The sequence below is a fragment of the Rhododendron vialii genome, chromosome 6a (genome assembly GCF_030253575.1).
Source record: "Rhododendron vialii isolate Sample 1 chromosome 6a, ASM3025357v1".
NCBI lineage: Eukaryota > Viridiplantae > Streptophyta > Magnoliopsida > Ericales > Ericaceae > Rhododendron > Rhododendron vialii.
In genome coordinates, this window is record NC_080562.1 from 43,760,061 (window position 1) to 43,782,140 (window position 22,080).

Genomic DNA, 22,080 nt, shown 5'->3' on the forward strand with positions numbered 1-22,080 from the left:
TTTATAGAGCACCCTAGAGTTTTAGGTACTTTCATAGGATACTCTAAGATTTTAGACAATTTTATAGAATGCATTTGTTCTTATATTTGATTACAAAATGTGTTTGTCCTTTAGCTCAAAAAATATAAATATTAGTGATTTTTGACTAAACCTCCCTTTTAACCATGACCATCGAATCTGTTCACATTGTAAAAAGGTTCTTAATTACAACAGTCACGTGAGAAATGAAATCAATCCAATTTTTAAATGATAATTTGATCAGAATACGCTTACATGGAGGCAAAATGAGATGGGTATAGTTGATTACTATTTAGGCTTAGATTGAATTTATTATTTACACGACTCTTAGACACAAACGAGTTTTGCAATTTGAACTGATTTAATCAGTGAAATGAACAAAAAATGGAATCGAAAGGAGCCAAACTGCACGGGGTGTGCAATCCTGCCTCAAGAGAAGTCGCTTTCATTTTTTATTTTTTCCTAATTGTTGCCACAGGCCCTGAGTGATCTAAAACGTATTTCTTGCTGAGAACATTTTAATATTGTTATATATAATATATAGTATAAAAAAAAAGGGAAAATTATAGTTACCCCCCTCCAACTAACCCTCGCGTACACTTACCCCCTCTAACTTTTTTTTTTGGCACTTAATCCCTTTAAACTAACTGAAATTCAAACGGTCATAACTTCTTCGTCCAAAATCGAAAATATGCAAATTATATATCGATTTTGAGGTCTTGAAGTCAGCTTTCTAATGACACCAAAATCACATCACGATTCAAAGCAGACAGAAAGTTATAATCAAAAGAGTAAAGGCTGGTAGACAGAAAGACCGTTTTGATCATAACTTTCTGTGTACTTTGAATTGTGATGTGATGCTGACTTCAAGACCTCGAAATCGATATATAATTTTCATATTTTCGATTTTGGACGAAGAAGTTATGACCGTTTGAATTTCAGTTAGTTTGAGGGGGTTAAGTGCCAAAAAAAAAGTTATAGGGGGTAAGTTTACGCGAGGGTTAGTTAGAGGGGGTAACTATAATTTGCCCAAAAAAAAACCAATAATCTATTAACACAAAAATAAATTATATAAAATAGACAATTTGTGTTCAAAATCAGGTGAACGGCCAGTTTATACACTGTTCATGTATTTACCGACTACCTACAAGTTGGTTTTTTTACAGATATACTATTCTCAGCAAGAATACTGTGATGAACGCTTCGGAACAATGTGCAGACCCACAATAAGACCCCAAAATAGATCTTTTGGAGAGGTTTGGTGAGTAAAAAAACATAGATGTGATCTTGTCCCCATGCTAAAATGTGTCTGCCATCATGTGTGGTGGTGCCCAAACAAGATTGCGGGTTGGGTACATGCGTGATGGTGCTTTAATGTAAGCATCAAGGGGGTGTTTAGATCCCTCTTTTTTGCATTTTTATTTTTAGCTTTTCTCCTTTTGGTTGTTTGGAAGGAGTAACCCAGAATGAGTTATGGCAAAACTCATTCTTGGATTCTTGCTTTCGAGAAGAGAAGCCAAAAGAAGGGGGATAGGAGTTTTTCCCATTCTCATTTTCTACTTCTCTTTTTTATTGAAGATGAAAAGACCAACTTGCCCTAAGCATATTTTGGAAATATGACACGTCTAACAATAGAAAATGCATGCAGTGCAAGTTCAACAAGTTGTTTTCTTTAAAAAAAAAAATTGCATATAAGCTGATGAAGATACTTTATGTTTTGGGATTTTTGTATTGATCAGTTTTTTTTAAAAAAAAAATGATTGATTATTTTTATTAGAGAACAAATGAAGAACAACTAATGCAAGAGCGTACGTGTGAAACTGATAGAACTAAAAAAAACAAAAAAAAAGAAGAAGGAGAAAGACTAACAAAAAATATGCATATAAGCTGTCAAATTACTCCTCTCCGAATAGCTTTGTAAATATATTTGTCAATTGCTCGTTAGTACGAATATATTCTCATTTTAGTTATCTCTTTGTTTTACTTTAATTTGGTTTTTTTTTTTAATTAATGATGATTGGAAGTGTTCTTGTTCTTTTGCAGTTACTTGGATTTAACTTATCGTTATTTCATCTTATTTATCAAAAAAATTAAAATTTAGTTGGAGACTTTTAATTAACCAAGAATAATACAATTTCACCATATAACTTTTACAAAAATTGATTAAATCATTATTTATACACATTATATCCCATAATGAATAATCAAGGGCAATATGGTAAAAAATCAACTCATAATTCATTTTCATCACATATCTCCCAAACACTACTCCTGTTACAAAATGCATTCTGCACGTATCATCCAAATACTCTACCAGATTCAAAATACATTTTGACCATAATCCAAAAAGTTAAAAAACCAAAAAGTTGACAATGAAAAGCAAAAAATTAGGCTCCCAAACACCCCCCAAATCACAAAAACAATGTCAAAGAAATATTGCGGGGTATAGAAAGATTGGAATATATATTCGCTCCCTAAATAAGATTCCAATGTCATATTCTTTTACTTAAATCTCAAACGATTGGCTTAGCACTCACGATTAACGAAAATTTTGAGGTCTCGTGTGCTTTATTCACTCGTCCATAAAAAACAAAAGTTTTTGAAATTACAGCAAGAATGTTTATATTAATGTAGAATTATACTTGAGCAGAGTTTGTTTATGCATATGTAACTTGCGGGTGGATTCGACGGAAGTATAAATATGGCCCGCTCGAGCAAAACAATGGAACAATCAATGGAAGGATTTGGAGTGTTGTCAAGTTAATATCGAGAACTTTACATTACATGTATATTTGTTGACTTGAACGGTTTCAGGTGAGGATTCTAAATTTCTAATCAAACAACACATGGAACAGAAGTTGGGTTACATATAATTGCCTTGTTTTTTTGGATGGTATTTTGAAAATTTTTGAGTTTGGTTTTAGGGTAATGAGTGGAGAGAGAAATTATGATAATGATTACAGATAGGGGTAATGAGTGAGGAGAGATAGAGAGAGGAATGAGAATAATGATTGGAGAGAGTAAAATGAAATATGAGTAATTATTAGAAATATGTATAATAAGTGTTTTTTTGAGTTAGATATTTTTCTTTCTTTCAAAATCTAATCCAAATAAGGCAAAACAGAAAGTAATTGAGATTTATGTATAATACCGTAAATTTTAAAAACCTCATATGAGATTTACTACTACTTAGAGTATCCATAATGCTATAATTAAAAGTAAAACGTTTTTAAAGTTAATAATATTAGTGCAAAATATGGCTCACAATGCTATAATTTCACTTAACAACTTCCTTAGAAAATATCAAATTTTAGGTTTTCGATAGTCAAAACTAGTAATCTTTTAACAATAACTAAATTTAACAGACCCAATATATTCTCAATAAAATACACCAATCATTATACAAAAATGTTTTATCTCTCTTTTCCTCTCCTTTCTCTCTTTCTTTGTGAACAATATTTTCGAAAAAAAAAATTTACTAAAAATTTGTTATTTTTAGTAAATAGTTTTTTCCAAAAAAAAGTTTCAAAAACTATTTTCTATTTCTAGTAAATAGTTTTTATTAGTTTTGGTTATTCAATTTTGATTGTGCCATTATAGACATCTACATTGCTAACATTAGTATTCTCTTAAATAAATAATCAAAAGCTGATGTGACAATTTTTGGTTATCAATTTTTGATTATAACATTGTGGATACCTTTATAAGAAACTTTATGGAGTAAAAGAGAAGTGCTATATAATTTTTGGAAACCTTGGGAAGGTTTCTGAAATTATAAAAAACCTCAGGACAGATCAGTGTAATTAACTCTTTATCGTTATCTTGGAATGCTGTTTGGATATTGTTTGGTGAGTGGGCTAGTACACGATTTGATCATTTTTGATGATTCATAACCCAATGATCTCACAGCAAGGAAGAGTAAATCTCTATAACAAACTTACAGTCGGGGAGGAGATGAGGATGGCAGTTGTACGCATGGTCCAGATTAGCAGGGGCACCCGCAACTTACGCCTCCTCCTATGTCGCCCTAATTCTCACTTTACTGATTCAATGCTACCCCACCCTGGCTCTACTCCTCCACTCTCCAGACAGGTTCACTCTCTCTCACTCTCTCTCTCTTGTGGAAAGTTTTAAGCTTTTATAGGATTATATATATTCTGTTTGCTTGCCCAGAAAACCGAGGCAATTTGATTGGAGATGGGATCTGTTATTTATTAGTATTTACTTCTTGCTTTATAATTATCGAGACAGGTTCACACTGTGTCTTGAAATCAGATTTTCAAGTTCAATGAAACCTTGAAATCGAATTTTTGAATCCTTATAAAAGAAAGTCATTCATAGAAACCTATCCAGGTCAATTAAAAAAAGTTTTCCAAAAAGTCTAATGATGACAGTAGCATTTGTGTCCATTTTAGGTACTTTTGTCTTTTGTAGAAAGTATGCATCATAAATTTTTGTGGAGAATTGAATTTCAAAGATTGGTATTATCTTGCTGCGGTTGACCGGGGAATAGATCTTTGCGTTCATAGTGTGCCCTCCCTATGTTAGATTTGTAGGTCCGCCACTGGTGATACGGTAACTCAGATATTCTTGTAAGAAAACAGTGATCTTCCATAAAATAAAATTATTACAGTTTGGGGTATAACTTTTGGGAAATGATTTTCACACTCCCTTTTTTGATATCCACACTCCCATATTTTTTTTAAAATATTGAAAGTGTGTATTTTTTGTCGTCTATCACTAGATGACAAAAATGGGAGTGTGGATATCAAAAAGGGAGTGTTAAAAATCACTCCCCTAACTTTGGAAACGCTTATTTTTGTTTTTAGACGAAGAAAACTTGTCTTTAGTTGAATACCAAGTGGTATTGAATTGGTTGAGTTATTACCTAGTTAGTCCATGATTTGACGCCTGAATGTGGAGATGGGGTGTATCATTCACCCAGAAGTCCACGCTCTACCCTAAAATACTAAATCATTTATTTTATTTCTTTCACACAGGAATAATACTTTATTTAGAGGAAAGAAAAAGTGATGGTGCGATTTGGTGCAGCACCCTCCCCAGTTTATGGTACCTGGATATGTAGCATTGACACAGATACGCGACAAGACACTGACACTCTGACACACAAATTTTAAAGTATTAGAGGACAAGCCACGCTGGGGACACATTTTAAATAACATTGATGTATTCAATCATATGAATAGAAAAGGCCCTAAATCTAAATATGTAACACCATAGTCCATGATAACTTAAATCTTATTTATCATCACATCATTCACAAAGTATTCCAACAAAAAATGTTTCATTATCTATGTGTCTTTATAATCAATAAACTATCATATGTCACACAAAGAAGAAAGTCTTTTCTAAGATTTAACAAGTCTTAACTATTTCATTTAACACCCTCGGCGTGTCCTGCAAGTGTCTGAGCATTTTGTACAGTGTCCCCGGATTGTCCAAACCAAAAATGTTGAGTATGATAGGATACTTCGGATTTGATTGTGGAGCATGTGTCCGAAGAGCGTCGGTGTCCAAAAGGTGTCCCACACCAGTAAGTGGACTTGGACAAAGTGTCTGTGCTACATAGGTACCTGGAAGATCGTAAAGAATCAGGTGTTGTAACTTGTGCAGTATGTTTGCCTATGACCCATAAAAATCGTCTCTGTATTCATGTTTCTGCCATTGCATGGTAAACTGCTTATAATTTTTTATCTTCCACAATCGCTTCCAAAATGTGCTTTTGTATCTGACAAATGGGTTTGGACTTTTCAGATTGGTATGGAGTCACAAAGTGTTGCAGCAAGGCTCAATAGTTCTGGATTTTTACGAACTCAGGGCCTTATTGCGGGAAAATGGACTGATGCATATGATGGGAAAACCATTAAGGTCTCTCTTTTGTTTCCCTTTGAGGCTGATAGGCTATGGTTGATTTGTATCTTTGCAGAAACTGTAGTTGTAGGCTGGATTAAGTTTTAGTGCTCTACATGTGTATTAAATTTGATTTAAATTTTCTGAAATGTTGTTGGAAGGATCTTTTCTTTCATTTGGGTATTAAATAGGGAGTGGATTGATACTCCAGCAATACCTAATCCTTTGTTTTGTCCATATTTCTTTTTGTTCGCATTGATATTCAGTCAAATTGTGCTGATATCAGCTAGGTCTTGTCTGTTTTACATGAGATATATCATAAATCAGAAAGAAGTGACCTGGGGATTGCAGTAGAATTGTTCATGTAGATGGGGCCACAACATGTCACTTTTCTGCTTTTGCCTATTATCGGAGTTATTGTTCTCCATTGGAAGCACCTGCTCATTGTGTTCTACCTTCATATTTACATTATTCACATTGCATTTTGTATGAAAAGTCACATAGTACCTTAATCTCTTTGCTTGGTTGAGATGCTGGAATAATCTTTGGTTCATACTCTTTTTCTCTCTTTGTCCCTTGCCCTTTTCACTTCTAGACAATTTCTTTCATTGTTTCCTCCAACTATGCCTATTCTGACTAACCCTATTCCTCTTGGTGTGGCAGGTTCATAACCCTGCTACTGGCGAAGTTATTGCAAATGTCCCTTGCATGGGTGGGAAGGAGACAAATGATGCTATCTCTTCAGCCTACGATGCATTCAAATGTATGCTTCTTTACTGCAATGTACATTTTATCTTTCCGTTCTTACGTGGAGACATGTGCCATGCCTCGTTTTGATGAACCAATAGAAACTTAAGTTTAATTTGTCTCGTGACATCACAATTATTGTCCCGTGGTTCTACGAGTCAAAGTATTATGGACATGAAATCTCAAAGATCAATTCCAGAAATGTGTGAACCAATAAGTACATGTTTTTGTAGGACAATGATGTAAGATAGCACCAGAAACTTAGGATAGGGCAGCCTATAATTGTTATTATTGGGGGTTAGGGCTGAATAAAGCTTGTCGAGGTTTAGGATTTACAAAATTTGGGAAGAAAGGTTGTAGAGGTTCTAGAGGGAATCGTTGGATTGGCCTAGCTGTTAAAGTGTTAAGTTACTGAAATTACACATTGGTGATTCACTTTTGGAGAAACATCCTAGAAGGCAAGTATTTAGGGGTTCACTCATCGCACTTCTGTGGTATCTCATTCCTCTCTTGTGAGACAAGGAACATGCAGGTTAAGGTGGAGCCAGGGTTGGTAGTATCAATCCATTACCAAATCACCTGATGGATTTCCATGTTGTGGATTTTGGACATGATCAGTTGTCAGTTTGATATGGGTTGATTTATTTGGATCACATGGTTTGGGTTTGACTAGTCCATTGTGATGACTTATAGAATATTAGCTCCTCCCTCTTGCTATTCTGATACTTGGTTGGGAATTTGGTCATTGTAAAAGTTTCTATTGGTCATATATTTGTGCTAGATCCGATAGGAGTAGTGTTGGTTGTGTGAAGCGAATTCCCACCTCGGTACCAAAGTAATATGAGGTATATAAGTGAGGGCACCCTCACTTCAATAGCTAGCTTTTGAGATTGAGTTTTACCCAAGACTACGTAATAGGTTGTGCTGCCAATAATTTTGATGTAAGAGAACTTGCAAATGTTGAAGGTCCCAAGAATTGAATTTCGGTGAGTTTAGCCCTATGAGAAAAAGTTAAAGATGTTGGGTATCGTAGAAGTAAAAGAAGATTTTTAGATTGTTAGAGCTTGTCCCATGTTGGTCAAATATAACTTCCAAACCTATTATATGAGCCTGGGCGGCCTCTCCACTAATTGTCAGTTGGTTTTGAGTTAGATGCTTTAACATGATATCAGAGCTAGGCTTTTGGAGGCGCTTGGACAAGACGCTATCATTGATAGTTGGTAGTTGGTTCCCCTTATAAATGGTTACATTGTACTACTTGTGCCGTGAGATGCAGGTAAACAAACATGGCATAAGTTTATTACCACATTATAAGTGTGGCAGTCAGTTTAGTTGCTTTAGAGATAGATTTGAATGTGAAACACTTCACATGATTTAATTGATTTGATTGCTCTGCAAGTTAAATTTGGACGGCCATAGTTGTTGTAGTAATAGGTGACGTTCTTTTATTTGTGTAGCATGGAGCAAAGTTACCGCTGCTGAAAGGAGCAAATGCCTACGGAAATGGTACAAAAAAAGCTCTTATCTGATGGTATTTTATGCTGATAGTACTTGCATAAATATGTTAATGATCTGGCGAATATTTCTACAAAAGCTTGTAATTGTTTTTCCTTCCATATGTGAATTACCAAAAAGGGTTGGCAATTTGTTCAGTGGTAAGAAACTCAACAGACTTGCATCTAGGTTGTGGGTTTGAGCATGAGGGCAGTCAGTATTCAATGCCATAGGTTAGGCTTCTCCTCGGTATACCCTGGACACCGAACAACGAGTACTTAGTGGCAGTACTTTAAATGAATTAGCGAATTACCAAGACAATGGAGTTTAGATGTTTCTCATGGTTAGGCCACAGTAGCTAGGGCTCAGCTCATTATTGGTCCCATCCATTTACAAATGAGCTCAGTCCAAGCCCGAATAGGCCATGTCCAGTAGGGGCGGGAGTTGCTTCGTGTTGTGTTATCACGGTTTCATGTCAGAATCCCTCAAGATTGGACTTACATTTCAATTTTTCTTGTTATCGTTTCAAGCCATTTTGGGTTTGTGTCATCACATAAATTTAAGTGATTTAAGTATTTAACTAAGCACGGAAGCATAATCAGTGGGATACCAATTATGTGGATACTCTTCGACTTTGGCATATCCTTATGTGCTGTCACATGGTGAAACAAGGGAAAATCTAATGCCAACCTCTTCCCCACCCAATGAGTGCTAGTATGCTTTTCAAAATTCATTTAAACTACTACAACTTTGTGAAATATCTCCAACTCTACCTCTTTGTTTGAACAAACCTTGCAAACCTTGCAAAACGCTAATTCTGCTTACCTTTGAGCCATAATGAAAACCAATTAAAGGGCATACACAAAAGCCGTTCTGCTGCATCATATTAGTTTCTTTTCAGTACTATAGGAAAGTGTCTTCTCGCACTCGACCTATATGAAGTTATGAGCTCCATCCTCCTATGTCTCCAAATTGTTAGAAGTGTTTATTAGAGATAGTGGGTTTGTCCCACATCGTCTATCTTATGTATGTGTAACTCTCCAGAGTAATATAAATAAAGGTATATGTGTAAGGGTTCATTAATGCCTTATACACTTTTCCTCATCTTTAATAACATGGTATCAGAGCGTAACCTTAACCCTAATCCTTAACCACCACAATCCTAATACACCACCCTCTTAACCTTAACCCTAAACCACCGCAACCCTATCCTAATCCTAGCCTATCTTAACCCTAACCCTAATCCTATTCACCAATTACTGTTCATTGACAGTACTGTTCATCATGTTACTGTTCATCATGTTACTGTTCATTGCGCCCTGTTCATCACTGTTCCGGCGACCATCTCCATGCACTGACACGCATCACTGGGCCTTGTTTTCTCGTCTTTGCAATTTCCGTTGATGTTTCTCTCGTTCTGGTAACTATTTTCTATGCTATTCTTGTCAAGTATCTCTGTCATGTGGTGTACTGGTGGTTGTAAAGAATCTGTTATGTTGGGGTTGCTGATATTGGGTACCTATCCAGTCTGGTGACCAGTTCGATGTTAGTATATTAGTTGATTTTGTTGATCAATAGTAATTGGTATTCTGCTTGGTTGGTATTGCTTTGGTTGCGTATTGGTTATATGCTAGTTATTGGTTGTTGCCCCTCCATTGTTCGGTAAAATGTTTGAGAAGAAGGATTCTGATTCTGGTACTGTTTCTAGCTCTAGTTCTACTCTTGTTGGTAGCTTATCGAGTGGTTCTTGGTCTCGCGAGAGGCGTCCTATTACCTCCACACCATTAAATGGGGGCAATTATGTTCTTTGGGCTAAAGCTGTTGATGTGTATTATATGGGTCAGTCTGAGGACTCTTATTTGATTGATGAGCCTCCTGCTATTGCTGAACCCACATATAAGGCATGGAAAGCTGTTGATGCCCGTGTTGGTTCAGAGTTATGGAATAGTATGACGGAACAGGTTGCTAGTACGTTGATGTTCTGTGATACAGCTAGAGAGGTGTGGGCACAGGTAAAGGAGTTGTATTCAGGTGTCAACAATCTCCGTCGCACATATGATCTTCATCAGTCTTTCTTTAATATATCTCAGGGTGATGATTCTTTTGAGGATTATTATGCTAAGTTTCGGCGCATTTGTAATGAATTGGATATATGTGAGCCACTTACTGCTGATATTCAGGTTATAAGGCGCCAGCGTGAACGCATGAGGGTTACTCGTTTTTTATCCGGTGCATCATCCACTTTTGGCCCTGTGGGTAATTTTGGGAAATCGTGACTTACCTCCCCTCAGCGAGGTATTCAGTCGTCTCTGGCAGTCATTGTCTATTTCTGCATTGTCTATTTCTGCACCGACTTCTGGTCGTTCTGCTTTGTCTTCCGCTATTTTTGACAGCTCTGTTCTCTCTGTCAACCATGGTTGTGGTCGCGGTCGTGATTCAGGGTTTAGTAGTCGTGGCCGCGATTATGGGGCGAGTGGTCGTGGCTTTGGCGGCCGTGATTCTGGGTTTGGAGGTCGCGGTTGTGACTCTGGAGGCCATAGTTTTGGTTGTGGTTGGGGCTTTGGTGGCCGTGACTCTGGTTCTGATAATCGTGGGGGTCGCATATCAGGGGGAGGTGGCCGCGGTCGTGGCCGTGATTCGAGATTTTGCACTCATTGTTAGGGAACAAATCATACGGCGGAGTTCTGTTATAATCTTCAAGGCTTTCCCCAAGCTCATCAGGCTGCTATCTTTCAGGAGGATATTGAACAGTTTACTCAATCCTCTGCCGATAGTGTGGCTATTTTAGCTGAGGAGTACCAACGTTTTTTGTCATTTCAGGCTGCGACATGATCCTCTACTGCTACGCTTACTCAGACCGGTTCATATGTTGCTTGTGTTGCCTCATCTTCTTCCTCTCCTTGGGTTATTGACTCAGGAGCCACAGATCATATGACTGGTACATCTACTTTCTTTGATCGACAACCGGTTGGTAGAACATCTCATGTTACCTTAGCTGATGGTTCTACCACTGTTGATACTGGTTTCGGTTTAGTTCTTGTCACTTCCTCTTTTACTTTATCATCTGTATTATATGTTCCTCGTTTCCCGTTTAATCTTATGTCTGTGAGCCGTCTTACAAAATCCTTAAATTGTTCCGTCACATTTCTTCCTCATGGCTGTGTTTTTCAGGATCTCAAGACGGGGAGGAAGATTGGTGGGGGCATTGAGCGAGGTGGCCTATACTACTTAACTGTTCCTCAACCTTTAGCTCTTCAGACATCAGAGTCTCCATACCAACAGCACTGTCGTCTTGGTCATCCCTCTCTTCAGAGTTTGAAGCACCTTGTGCCCTATTGTCATTCCATTAATAAGTTAGTTTGTGAAGTCTGTGAGTTTAGTAAACACCGTAGAGTCACTTTTTACCTAGGGTTGAGCGTCGTGCGTCGCGTCCTTTTCAGTTAGTTCATTCAGACATTTAGGGGCCTATTCATGTGCCCAGTGTTTCTGGTTTTCAATACTATGTTATTTTTGTGGATGACTTTTCTCGTCTTACATATCTTTATCTACTGAAAAGAGCGGTCTGAATTGAAATCTGTTTTTAAAACTTTTTACATGGAAGTAAAAAATTAGTTTGATACTTGTGTTAAGATATTTCGTTCCGATAATACCCTTGAATATTTTCACCATCTTCTTTCTCAGTTTTTCGATGATCATGACATTATTCACCAATCGTCATGCTCTCGGACTCCACAACAAAATGGAGTTGCTGAGCGCAAGATTCGGCACTTGTCTGAGGTTATGCGTGCCTTATTATTTCAAATTCAGGTTCTTAAGTCATATTGGAGTGACGCCGTTCTCACTGCATGTTATTTGATCAACCGTATGCCCTTTACGGTCTTAGGTGGTCAGGTTCCCCATACGTTCTTGTTTCCGGTAGGCCTCTCCACTCTTTACCTCCTCGGGTTTTTGGGTGCACCTGTTATGTTCATGCTCTTGATCCTGATGGGAGTAAACTTGATCCTCGGTCTTTTAGGTGTATCTTTTTGGGATACTCACACACCTGGAAAGGCTATTGATGTTACTTTCCTACTTTACGTCGTCAATTTGTCTGTGTTGATGTCACGTTTAATGAGTCATTGCCATATTAATCGGACCCTGTTACTACCAATGATCTTTTTACACTCGAGTCTGTGTTACCTATGGTTGTTCCTACTGGCACTGTTCCACCCCAACCTTTGCAGGTATATGTTCGTCGTTTCCCAGCATCAGCACTGCCTCCGTCTCTAGCACAAACCCCGCCTCAGGCACCACCTCTGCCTACAGAACCATTCCAGTTTGCCGAACTCTCTGTGCCCACGCCTCCGTCTTCTCCCCCGTTGCCGGATCCACCTGCTCCTCGATATCCGACTTGTGAGAATCGTCGTCCCCCGGCAAAATATGGTTTTTCTAATCTCTCGAGCATTTCTCATCCTATTTCTCAGTTTCTCTCTTATACTCATCTCTCTCCATCCCTTCATGCTTTCACTACTACTGTTTCCTCCGTTTTTGTTTCTAAAACTGTTCAGGAGGCATTATCTCGGTCTGAGTGGCGGACAACTATGGCGGATGAAAATCAGCACCGCCTCCGTCTCTAGCACAAACCCCGCCTCAGGCACCACCTCTGCCTACAGAACCATTCTAGTCTGTCGAACCCTCTGTGCCCACGCCTCCGTCTTCTCCCCCGTTGCCGGATCCACCTGCTCCTCGATATCCGACTTGTGAGAATCGTCATCCCCCGGCAAAATATGGTTTTTCTAATCTCTCGAGCACTTCTCATCCTATTTCTCAGTTTCTCTCTTATACTCATCTCTCTCCATCCCTTCGTGCTTTCACTACTACTGTTTCTTTCGTTTTTGTTCCTAAAACTGTTCAGGAGGCATTATCTCGGTCTGAGTGGCGGACAGCTATGGCGGATGAAATGTCTGCTCTTCATACTAATGGCACATGGGAGTTGGTTACTCTTTCTGCTGGGAAATCTACTATTGGTTGTTGTTGGGTCTATACTATCAAGTATCTTCCTGATGGCACTGTTGAGCGTCACAAAGCTCGCTTGGTTGCTAAAGGCTACACCCAGACTTATGGTTTTGATTATTCTGAAATGTTCTCTCCTGTTGCCAAGCTTGGCTTTTTGCGGATTCTTATTTCTCTTGCTGCCACTTTTGGTTGGCCGTTGCATCAGCTTGATGTAAAAAATGCCTTTCTCCATGGCGATCTCCAAGAGGAAGTATATATGGAGCAACCACCTGGGTTTGTTGCTCAGGGGGAGCATCACAAGGTATGTCGCCTTCGCAAGGCACTTTATGGACTTAAGCAATCTCCTCGAGCGTGGTTTGGCAAGTTTAGTGAGGCTATTTTGAGATTTGGCATGCATTGAAGTCAATCAGATCATTCTGTGTTTTCCCTTATGTCGGCTCGAGGGAAAGTATTGCTCATTGTCTATGTAGATGACATTATTATTACTGGAGATGATCAGAAAGGGATTGGTGAGTTGAAACAGTTTTTACTAAGTCAGTTTCACACTAAAGACTTGGGTAAGCTACGATATTTCTTGGGTATTGAGGTAGCAAGGTCTAAGGATGGGATTAGTTTGTCCCAGAGGAAATATGTGTTGGATATTCTAGATGAGACAGGTTTGCTGGGAGCCAAACCTGTGGAGACTCCAATGGATCCTAATGTCAAACTTTGCGTTGATGAGGGAGAGGAATTTCTTCATCCAGACCAATATCGTCGCTTGGTTGGTAAGTTGAATTATCTTACCAATAGACGTCCTGATATCTCGTTTGCTGGTAGTATGGTGAGTCAGCTTATGTCTGCTCCTCGTCTTCCACATTGGGAAACTTGTAATCGTATTGTGAAGTATCTTAAGGCTCATCCTGGACGTGGCTTATTTTACCGTTCCAATGGTCATTTGTGTGTTGAGGCGTTTACTGATGCAGATTGGGCAGGGTCACCTTTTGACAGACGTTCAACAACTGGTTACTGTACATTTGTTGGCGGCAACTTAGTTACCTAGAAAAGTAAGAAAAAACAGACTGTTGTTGCAAGGTCTAGTGCAGAAGCAGAGTATCGTGCCATGGCTCATACTACATGTGAGGTTGTTTGGTTGAGATCATTTCTTGAGGAGCTGGGATTTAGGGTGCAGTTACCCATTCCTATGTATTGTGACAATTAGGCTACAATACATATCGCTTCGAACCCTGTGTTTCATGAGAGAACCAAACATATTGAGGTAGATTGTCATATCGTTCGAGAGAAGGTTGATGGTGGTGTGTTGGCTATGCCTTTTGTGTCCACAGGTGCTCAGATAGCAGATGTTTTTACCGAATCATTGTTTAAACCTCGTTTAGAATTTTTATGTAACAAGCTGGGATTTTGTGATATCTATTCTCTAGCTTGAGGGGAGTGTTAGAAGTGTTTATTGGAGATGGTGGGTTTGTCCCACATCGTCTATCTTATGTATGTGTAACTCTCTAGAGTAATATAAATAAAGGTATGTGTGTAAGGGTTCATTAACACTTTATACACTTTTCCTCATCTTTAATAACACAAATGATGGATTCAAAGCCTTTTTCTATTCTCACTGTCCTTAAGACACACCTCAAAAGCTTAATTCTTGTGTGTGTATATGTATATATCAGGTTTTAGCGCCGAACCACTGTATCCCAAGTCTAGTAACTAAAGACAAACTCACTCCATCAACTCCATTATTCTGCTTTCCAAAGCTGCACAGAGCCAAGCAACTTCAGAAGCAAGCAATGCCACAAAACTCTTGTAGCTACAATCCATGTCCACCCCCATGACAATATCCTTTCCACCATTGGCTTAGCCAATCAAATTTGAGGTTGTTCTCCCCACCAATTTACGAGACTGCTTGAATCTATAGTGACTCCATTTCTATAAGCACTACAATGCACATGGGTAATCATTCCTCAGTTTTTTTTCAGTCGAACAATAAAGGAAACAGTTTGTACATCTGTCATATCTTTCTATTTTGTGTGTGAACTTGAGAGGTGGTACAAGATATCTGTTAACCCAAGACAGTTTGACTTTAAGGTATATTTGCATGCTAAAGATATGTCTTGTAAAGGTACAGGCCAAAAGTTGTTCAGATACCTTGTTAAAGCATCCGACTCATGACAATTGGTTAGGAGGGGGGAGGCCGCTCAGACTCATAATAGTTCTTGAGGTGATAATGGACCAATGTTGGCCAAGTACCACTCCCACACGAATGGAAAGGTAAACAAAGGATCTAGAATACAAGGATCACAACAAAACAAAGTGCACATATGACACTGTGAAGTTGTAAGGAAGGGAGAGACGTGGAATGGGAACCCAAAGGTTAGGGGTATTTTCTTATAGAATAGAACTGATTACAACGTGGGATAGTTATACAACACACTAGACTAATTACACTATGGTCCTAGAGAAAGAACTAGTTACACAATAGAACAACTAATTAACTAATTACAAATAAACCCACAATAATCTAACACTTCCCCTCAAGTTGGTGCGAAGATATCAATCAAGCCCAACTTGAACACAATGGGGTGGAAACTCTTGCAACCAAGTCCTTTTTGTGAATATCTCAGCTAATTGATCTTCGGATCTCACAAAGGCATACATATCAAACCCTCGCTCAGCTTCTCCTTGATGAAGTGCCTGACAATCTCTATATGCTTCGTTCTGTCATGTTGAACAGGATTATGAGCAATGTTATGGTAGCTTTGTTGTCACAGTAGAGTTTCATAGGACCATTATCAGAAATTCCCAAATCACGTAACACTATTTGGAGCCATAAGAGCTCACAAACTCCATGTGCCATAGCTCTATACTCAGCTTCTGCACTAGACAGCCACCACGAAGGTCGCTGGAAGGTTACCTGAGAGTCGCGAAGATCGCCGGAGGTTGGGTAATGGTTGGCAATGGTTGCTGGACGCGATGTGATGGTTGTCGGCAATTGCAAGACGTTGGGCAATGGTCACAAGAAGCTGTCAGCAGTTAGAATGAAGATAATGAGGAGCAATAAGCTGATGTTGGATCCATATGCTCTGATACCATGTGAAGTTGTAAGGAAGAGAGAGACATGGAATGGGAACCCAAAGATTAGGGTTATTTTCTCATAGAATAGAACTGATTACAACGTGGGATAGTTATACAAGACACTAGACTAATTACACTATGGTCCTAGAGAAGGAACTAGTTACACGATAGAACAACTAATTAACTAATTACAAATAAACCCACAATAATCTAACAGACACAGAAAAAAGGGAATCAATCTAGAGAGTTTTTGCAAAATCCTTTGCAGTCTATATCCAATACCATGTTAAAGCATCCAACTCAAAAGCAATTGACTATACCTATCTATGAGTAAAGAGGCCTTCCAAGCTCATGTACTTGCTGATAGTTAGCCAACGTGGCACAATCTATTCTAAGTTCACTCGTAATTTTAGAGGTGAGATAATCTCCACAGAACTACTATTTAGATTTGCAATTTTTTTGTATTACTTGAATGGGCATTGAATATCATGGTATGGTACATAATCTGATATACCGTTAAAATCGTGCAATTCATGCTACTACATGAATGTTGTACGACCACTTTGTGAATGACACTGCAAGATAGGCACTTATGACATTGTCTTTAATTGAATGTGGATTTTTTCATCTCAAAAACAAATTTGTGGAATGATTGAGAGACATGTGCATGATGAGGCTTATTAATTCATTTTTCTTTTTGTTAATATGTTTATGCCTGCATGAGTCTTTATGATGTTTCTTTGCACATATACTTCAAGGTATGACTTGATAGTTGCCCACAAAGAAGAGCTTGGACAACTTATTACCTTAGAGCAAGGAAAACCTTTGAAAGAAGCAATTGGTGAGGTATTGGACTGCCCTTCATTTAGGAATCCATGCATTAGTGTCTGGCACTGCATCCTCCATCAATATTTTGCATAGTTTGATTCTATACATGGAATTTACAGGTGATCTATGGAGCCAGTTTTATTGAGTTCGCTGCAGAGGAGGCTAAACGTGTGTATGGTGATATAATTCCATCGACACTGCCTGATCGTCGGTTGTTTGTTTTAAAGCAGGTGAACTTCTTCCTTTCCTTTGTCTTGACAGTCTATTTGTAAGAGTTCGATCTATATTGCTTAAAGAGGCATTATTGAATGGTATCAAGGTCTTGTGGTTGGTGGCTGAGAAAAAATGAGGTTTCGACACAGAAACCTGTAGGAAACCGAAGTGGGTCAACGCTTTCCAAGGACGCAGTTGTGTAGGATGAAAGCAATATATTTTAATACTAGGTAACTTGAAGAGCTTAAATCTTTAGTACTAATACACATGCATAGACATGGTAAGTATGGTGATTTGGGAAGATTTTGGTATATGCGCCTAACATGTACAGAAAGCTACATATTTTATCTGACAAGGTCGATGGTTAACTATAATCAATTCATCTCATGGGGATCAACTGGTCTATGTCCAAGCTGGGCGTACATCCTGTTAAAAAAAAAAACTAGTCTATGTCCAACCTCTCAATAACCATAAAAAAGGTTATTTGATTCTTCATGGTTTTAGCTTTCTTTGGAGCAATCAATTTTGCTTAATCTGTACATTTTTGGCGTGGTTGTGGTTGTGATGGTTGTGATGTTTGTTGAGAAGTCAACATCATTTCATCCTTTGTTGTTGTATTAAATGAGTCTTTTCCCCCCATTTTTGCAGCCCGTAGGCGTTGTTGGTGCAATTGCACCCTGGAATTTTCCCTTGGCAATGATTACTCGAAAGGTGGGTTATTTCGGATTTCTTACCTTCCATAATTGTCCAGTGGTGCATGATATATAGCATTTTGGAAGTAAACAACCTGTTTGATGCATGTCTCTGTGACTTTTTCCCCTCCACCATTGTAACAGGTTGGTCCTGCCCTTGCTTGTGGCTGTACTGTGGTCGTAAAGCCCTCTGAACTTACACCCCTGACTGCTCTAGCGGCAGCTGAGCTCTCCCTTCAAGCTGGAATACCACCGGTAATCCTCTATATAAGCATGACAAATGTATGTGTCCCGATGCATTGGTATGCATGCATGAATGTATTGGCATTGGAAGAGTTCATTTTTTTTCTTCTTTTGGTGAATAAGAGATGGAATGATCACAAGTATACCAAATGGATAAGACTAAGCCCACCCATGGTGAGTGGTTGTATAAATCAAGGAATATTCAACAATACTTGTCAAGTCTAGCTCACCCATATCGAGTGGCTACATTGGAACTTGGAAGAGTTCATTGTTCATCACTTTGTATTACCAACTATATCCTTTTGAGGGAGAATGGGATTTGATTTTGAACTTCTCGTTCTACAAATATCACACCATTTTAAATAGGGAATGTGAACTGACATTATGCGATTCTAATATGGAGGGCTGATATCTCCTTTAATAGCGTGTACTGTTCCTGAACTTTATCATAACGATTATAAAGGAAATGAGAAATCACACCAACTATCTCCCTCTTGTGGATTCTCTGTACTTATCATTTAATAGTTTCTGTTTTCTGCCAAACATGACAATATGTTAAAGTTAATAACTTAATAGCCAGGATAAGCATGGGATTTTATTACTGCAGTTCCACAGTGATTGACCCTCCATATCAATATATTCTGTTTTACTGGGGCCCATAAAAAGCAGCTAGAAAAGAGGAAACCAAGTTGTGGAAATTGATGGGTGGACCGACCCCCTTATATTGTTTTTCTGTTGTCTTAAATTCCTTTATTTTGTCAGCACATTGTTTGTTAAGTTAATCTGATGGTTTGACAGACAATGCCCATCTCATACAAGGTTGCTCTCTTTTCCAATTTGCTAGAAGTAATCTTGCTGAATATGCATCATGTCATTGCTGAGCTAAAGAAGCATAATATCATATTAATCCTGAAATAAATACAGATGCATCTGTATTGTGTGTGGAAGCAAATCGTGGGGTATATTTCTTGTTATATCTGGAAATGCTTTTGAATCATTGTTAACAGCTGTAAATTCAAACTTGTTATTTTGTATTTTCCGTCTGTCTGTGGTACTTACTGTGTGTCATGACCTATTTGTACGGTAACCATTTGACGTCAAAAGAATTAGTACGTCAGAGGAAGGCAACATCCATGAGTAGTTTGATGATTAGGGGTGGTCGATGCACCTGACCGATGATGTTATTGTATGTTGCTGAAGTAGAGGAATGATGTTTCAGTTCTTCTCGCTACTGCTGTTGTATCATATTGATCAGTGGTGTTGATTTGTTTTCTCTAATGGTGTTCTGTGCAAAAAAATGTAATAGGGTGCTGTCAATGTTGTCATGGGAAATGCTTCTGCTATTGGGGATGCTTTGCTTGCAAGTCCAGAGGTTTCTACTTTATGTATCTGTGTCCTTTCTTTGTGTGGCATTTTTATGATTCTTTTTATTATTTGTAATTACATATGGCAAAACAGTTGTTACTTGTTCTGTCTTAAAACTTAGGTAAGGAAGATTACATTCACTGGTTCAACCGCTGTTGGGAAGAAATTGATGGCAGGTGCTGCTGGGACCGTTAAGAAGGTATGCACAAGAAACTAAGTGACTGCAACATGGATTCAGAATTTAAGATGACATATCTATCATACCCCTAAATACGTTTAGCCTGACTTTGTTAGATTTCACTGGAACTTGGTGGGAATGCTCCTTGCATAATCTTTGACGATGCAGACCTGGATGTCGCAATAAAAGGAACCGTAAGTCAGGACCTGTCTAAACAGAATGATTGTGATGTGATATTATTCAGTCACTAATGATGACTGTCATGTGTAATTGGGTTGACTGTGTACCAACTGATGTGTCTGATTTTGAAAAAGCAAGGGTGTAGAAAATGATGTGACGTGATCATCCTCAGGGTCCTTTCTATTGTTTGGAAGATTATCATACCTGTTAACCCCCCCCCCCCCCTCTCTGATGGAAAAGGTTTATTATTGTCCCTGGACATCCTAATCTTTTTTGGTGTGACTCTGATTTGTGAGCCTGTTTAGTCCCACACTGGAGCTGTTTGAATAGATATTGCATTGCATATGGAAGTGGAAAGAATGAGCACATTTAATATTAGCTCTTTAGGGGAAGGACTTCGGGTTATTCACAATATCCTGGTTAAAACATTCAAACGGTGATATGGGCTGGGGAATCCATAGCATGAGGTCACTCTGTAGCCTGTTGTTCATGTCCAGTGGGCCTTGACTAGGCTTAAGAGTTTGCCGAGTCCCGAAGTTGGAATGTGGGAGGAGGTGTTAGGTATATATGTGGCTGTAAAAACATTCAAAACACCATATGTTTGCTTGGTTGCTGGGTAGATGTGAGGTACTCTTTTTTGGTGCCATTCTGTTTATGGCTATAGTTCTTTTGCGGTGTTTCAATTTAAATTCCTTGTTTTTTTTTTTTGGAGAAACAGCTGGAAATGTAATAGCTGGGGATTAGTTGGTTTGAGATCTTTTGAGCTAGAAATGTAGTAAGATTATAGTAGTAACTTTTGTACAGAATTGAAGCCATTGTTTTAACTGGAACATTTAAAGCCGTCATAGCACGAAGGTTCCATTCTGTTACGCTCAACCTTGGACAGAATTTACCCACAGAATGAGTCCTGAACAATGTGACTGCAGTAAATCTGAAGTCCACAGTGTGAAAGAACATAGCCTTGCTCTTGGAAGCTAAGGTCTCTTGGTGAATCTTTCCAACATGCCGAAAAGAGGTTTGGAACTGAAATGTGCAGATCCCTTCTAGTTGAATTTTATTAGCAGATATGGTTGTACAGCTGTGAAACTGCAAATGTCTGGTTCTTGATATAGTATGAATCATTGGAAGCTTCTGCTTTGTTAAGGTTTGATAGAGGTAAAAGTTATTGACCAGAAGTTCCAGGACTCTTCAGCTCCTGCCAGATTCTAACAATTTACTTTTGGATGTTTGTTATTAATGTGGAAGTATACCAATGCAATCTTTTGAAGTTTGTGGACAAATCCATGATCATCAACCAGTTGGCTAGATGGTCTTCCCAGATCCTTGATGGCGTCTTCTTAGTTTACCGCTAGATTAGATGATACCTGTCCAACTTCATTGAAAGCATATGTATTGGCTGCTCTTCTGTGACGTAATTTTCTGAACCATAGAGTCGCAGTATTCTTTGCAATGCAAGTAATGGCTAATCAATACATCATCACACAAAACAGAATCCTCATAGCCGTAACTGTTCTGATAGAAGCTGTTTCATCCTTTGTTCATAAATTTAGTGTAATTAGTTCTTGAAAGACTCTTTCGCAGCGTGATTACTAGTTTGAGGAGGTCCACCAGGTTTTGGGATGAATTTTATTTTAGCTACTGCTGCCAAGTAATTCTCTGTACTTCTTGCTGCAACTTTAAGTTTTCCTCTGGAAATAGTTGTGCATTACTATTTCTTTTTTCCCAAGCATGTGGATTTCCCAGGGTAGCCGGTAGTGGGACTCATGTGGAAGAAGAGAAGTGGCTTCTCTTTTATCTCCCTGTTATGTTTCTCCTAGCACTCGCATACTGCCGTGTTCAAGTGCTTTGTGATTTTTTAGCAAAAGTTCTCTGTTTTGTTAGCTTTCTGTTTTTGTTTGAGTGAACTGTTTACATCTAATTTTTCGATGCAGTTGGCAACAAAGTTCCGCAATAGTGGACAAACATGCGTCTGTGCTAATAGAATAATTGTGCAAGAAGGTATAAGTCAGTACACTCAGCCTATTTCTTTTGAATTTTTGTTCTACAGATCCAGATATTATGCCATTCACATCAGACACATTGTTTTGGCAATTCATCTTAACATGATGGAAAACCAAAATACATGGACCAAGGGAGTATCCTTGAGAGTCCAGCACAAAATAAGCGAGTGCACAACAGAAACAAAAACAA

General features: G+C 38.4%; 1 protein-coding gene across 1 annotated transcript in view; it reads left to right on the plus strand.

The window, feature by feature from the left end:
- The first annotated feature begins 3,867 nt into the window (after positions 1-3,867).
- LOC131328783 (succinate-semialdehyde dehydrogenase, mitochondrial) overlaps positions 3,868-22,080 on the plus strand; it is a 41,259-nt gene continuing 23,046 nt past the window's right edge. The window contains exons 1-12 of the mRNA XM_058361684.1: positions 3,868-4,110; positions 5,794-5,907; positions 6,553-6,652; positions 8,094-8,142; positions 16,950-17,037; positions 17,139-17,249; positions 17,881-17,943; positions 18,069-18,179; positions 19,474-19,539; positions 19,654-19,731; positions 19,827-19,904; positions 21,822-21,888. Coding sequence (XP_058217667.1) covers positions 3,901-4,110; positions 5,794-5,907; positions 6,553-6,652; positions 8,094-8,142; positions 16,950-17,037; positions 17,139-17,249; positions 17,881-17,943; positions 18,069-18,179; positions 19,474-19,539; positions 19,654-19,731; positions 19,827-19,904; positions 21,822-21,888 — 1,135 coding nt within the window. The 5' untranslated portion in view covers positions 3,868-3,900. The remainder of the gene's footprint in view (positions 4,111-5,793; positions 5,908-6,552; positions 6,653-8,093; positions 8,143-16,949; positions 17,038-17,138; positions 17,250-17,880; positions 17,944-18,068; positions 18,180-19,473; positions 19,540-19,653; positions 19,732-19,826; positions 19,905-21,821; positions 21,889-22,080) is intronic.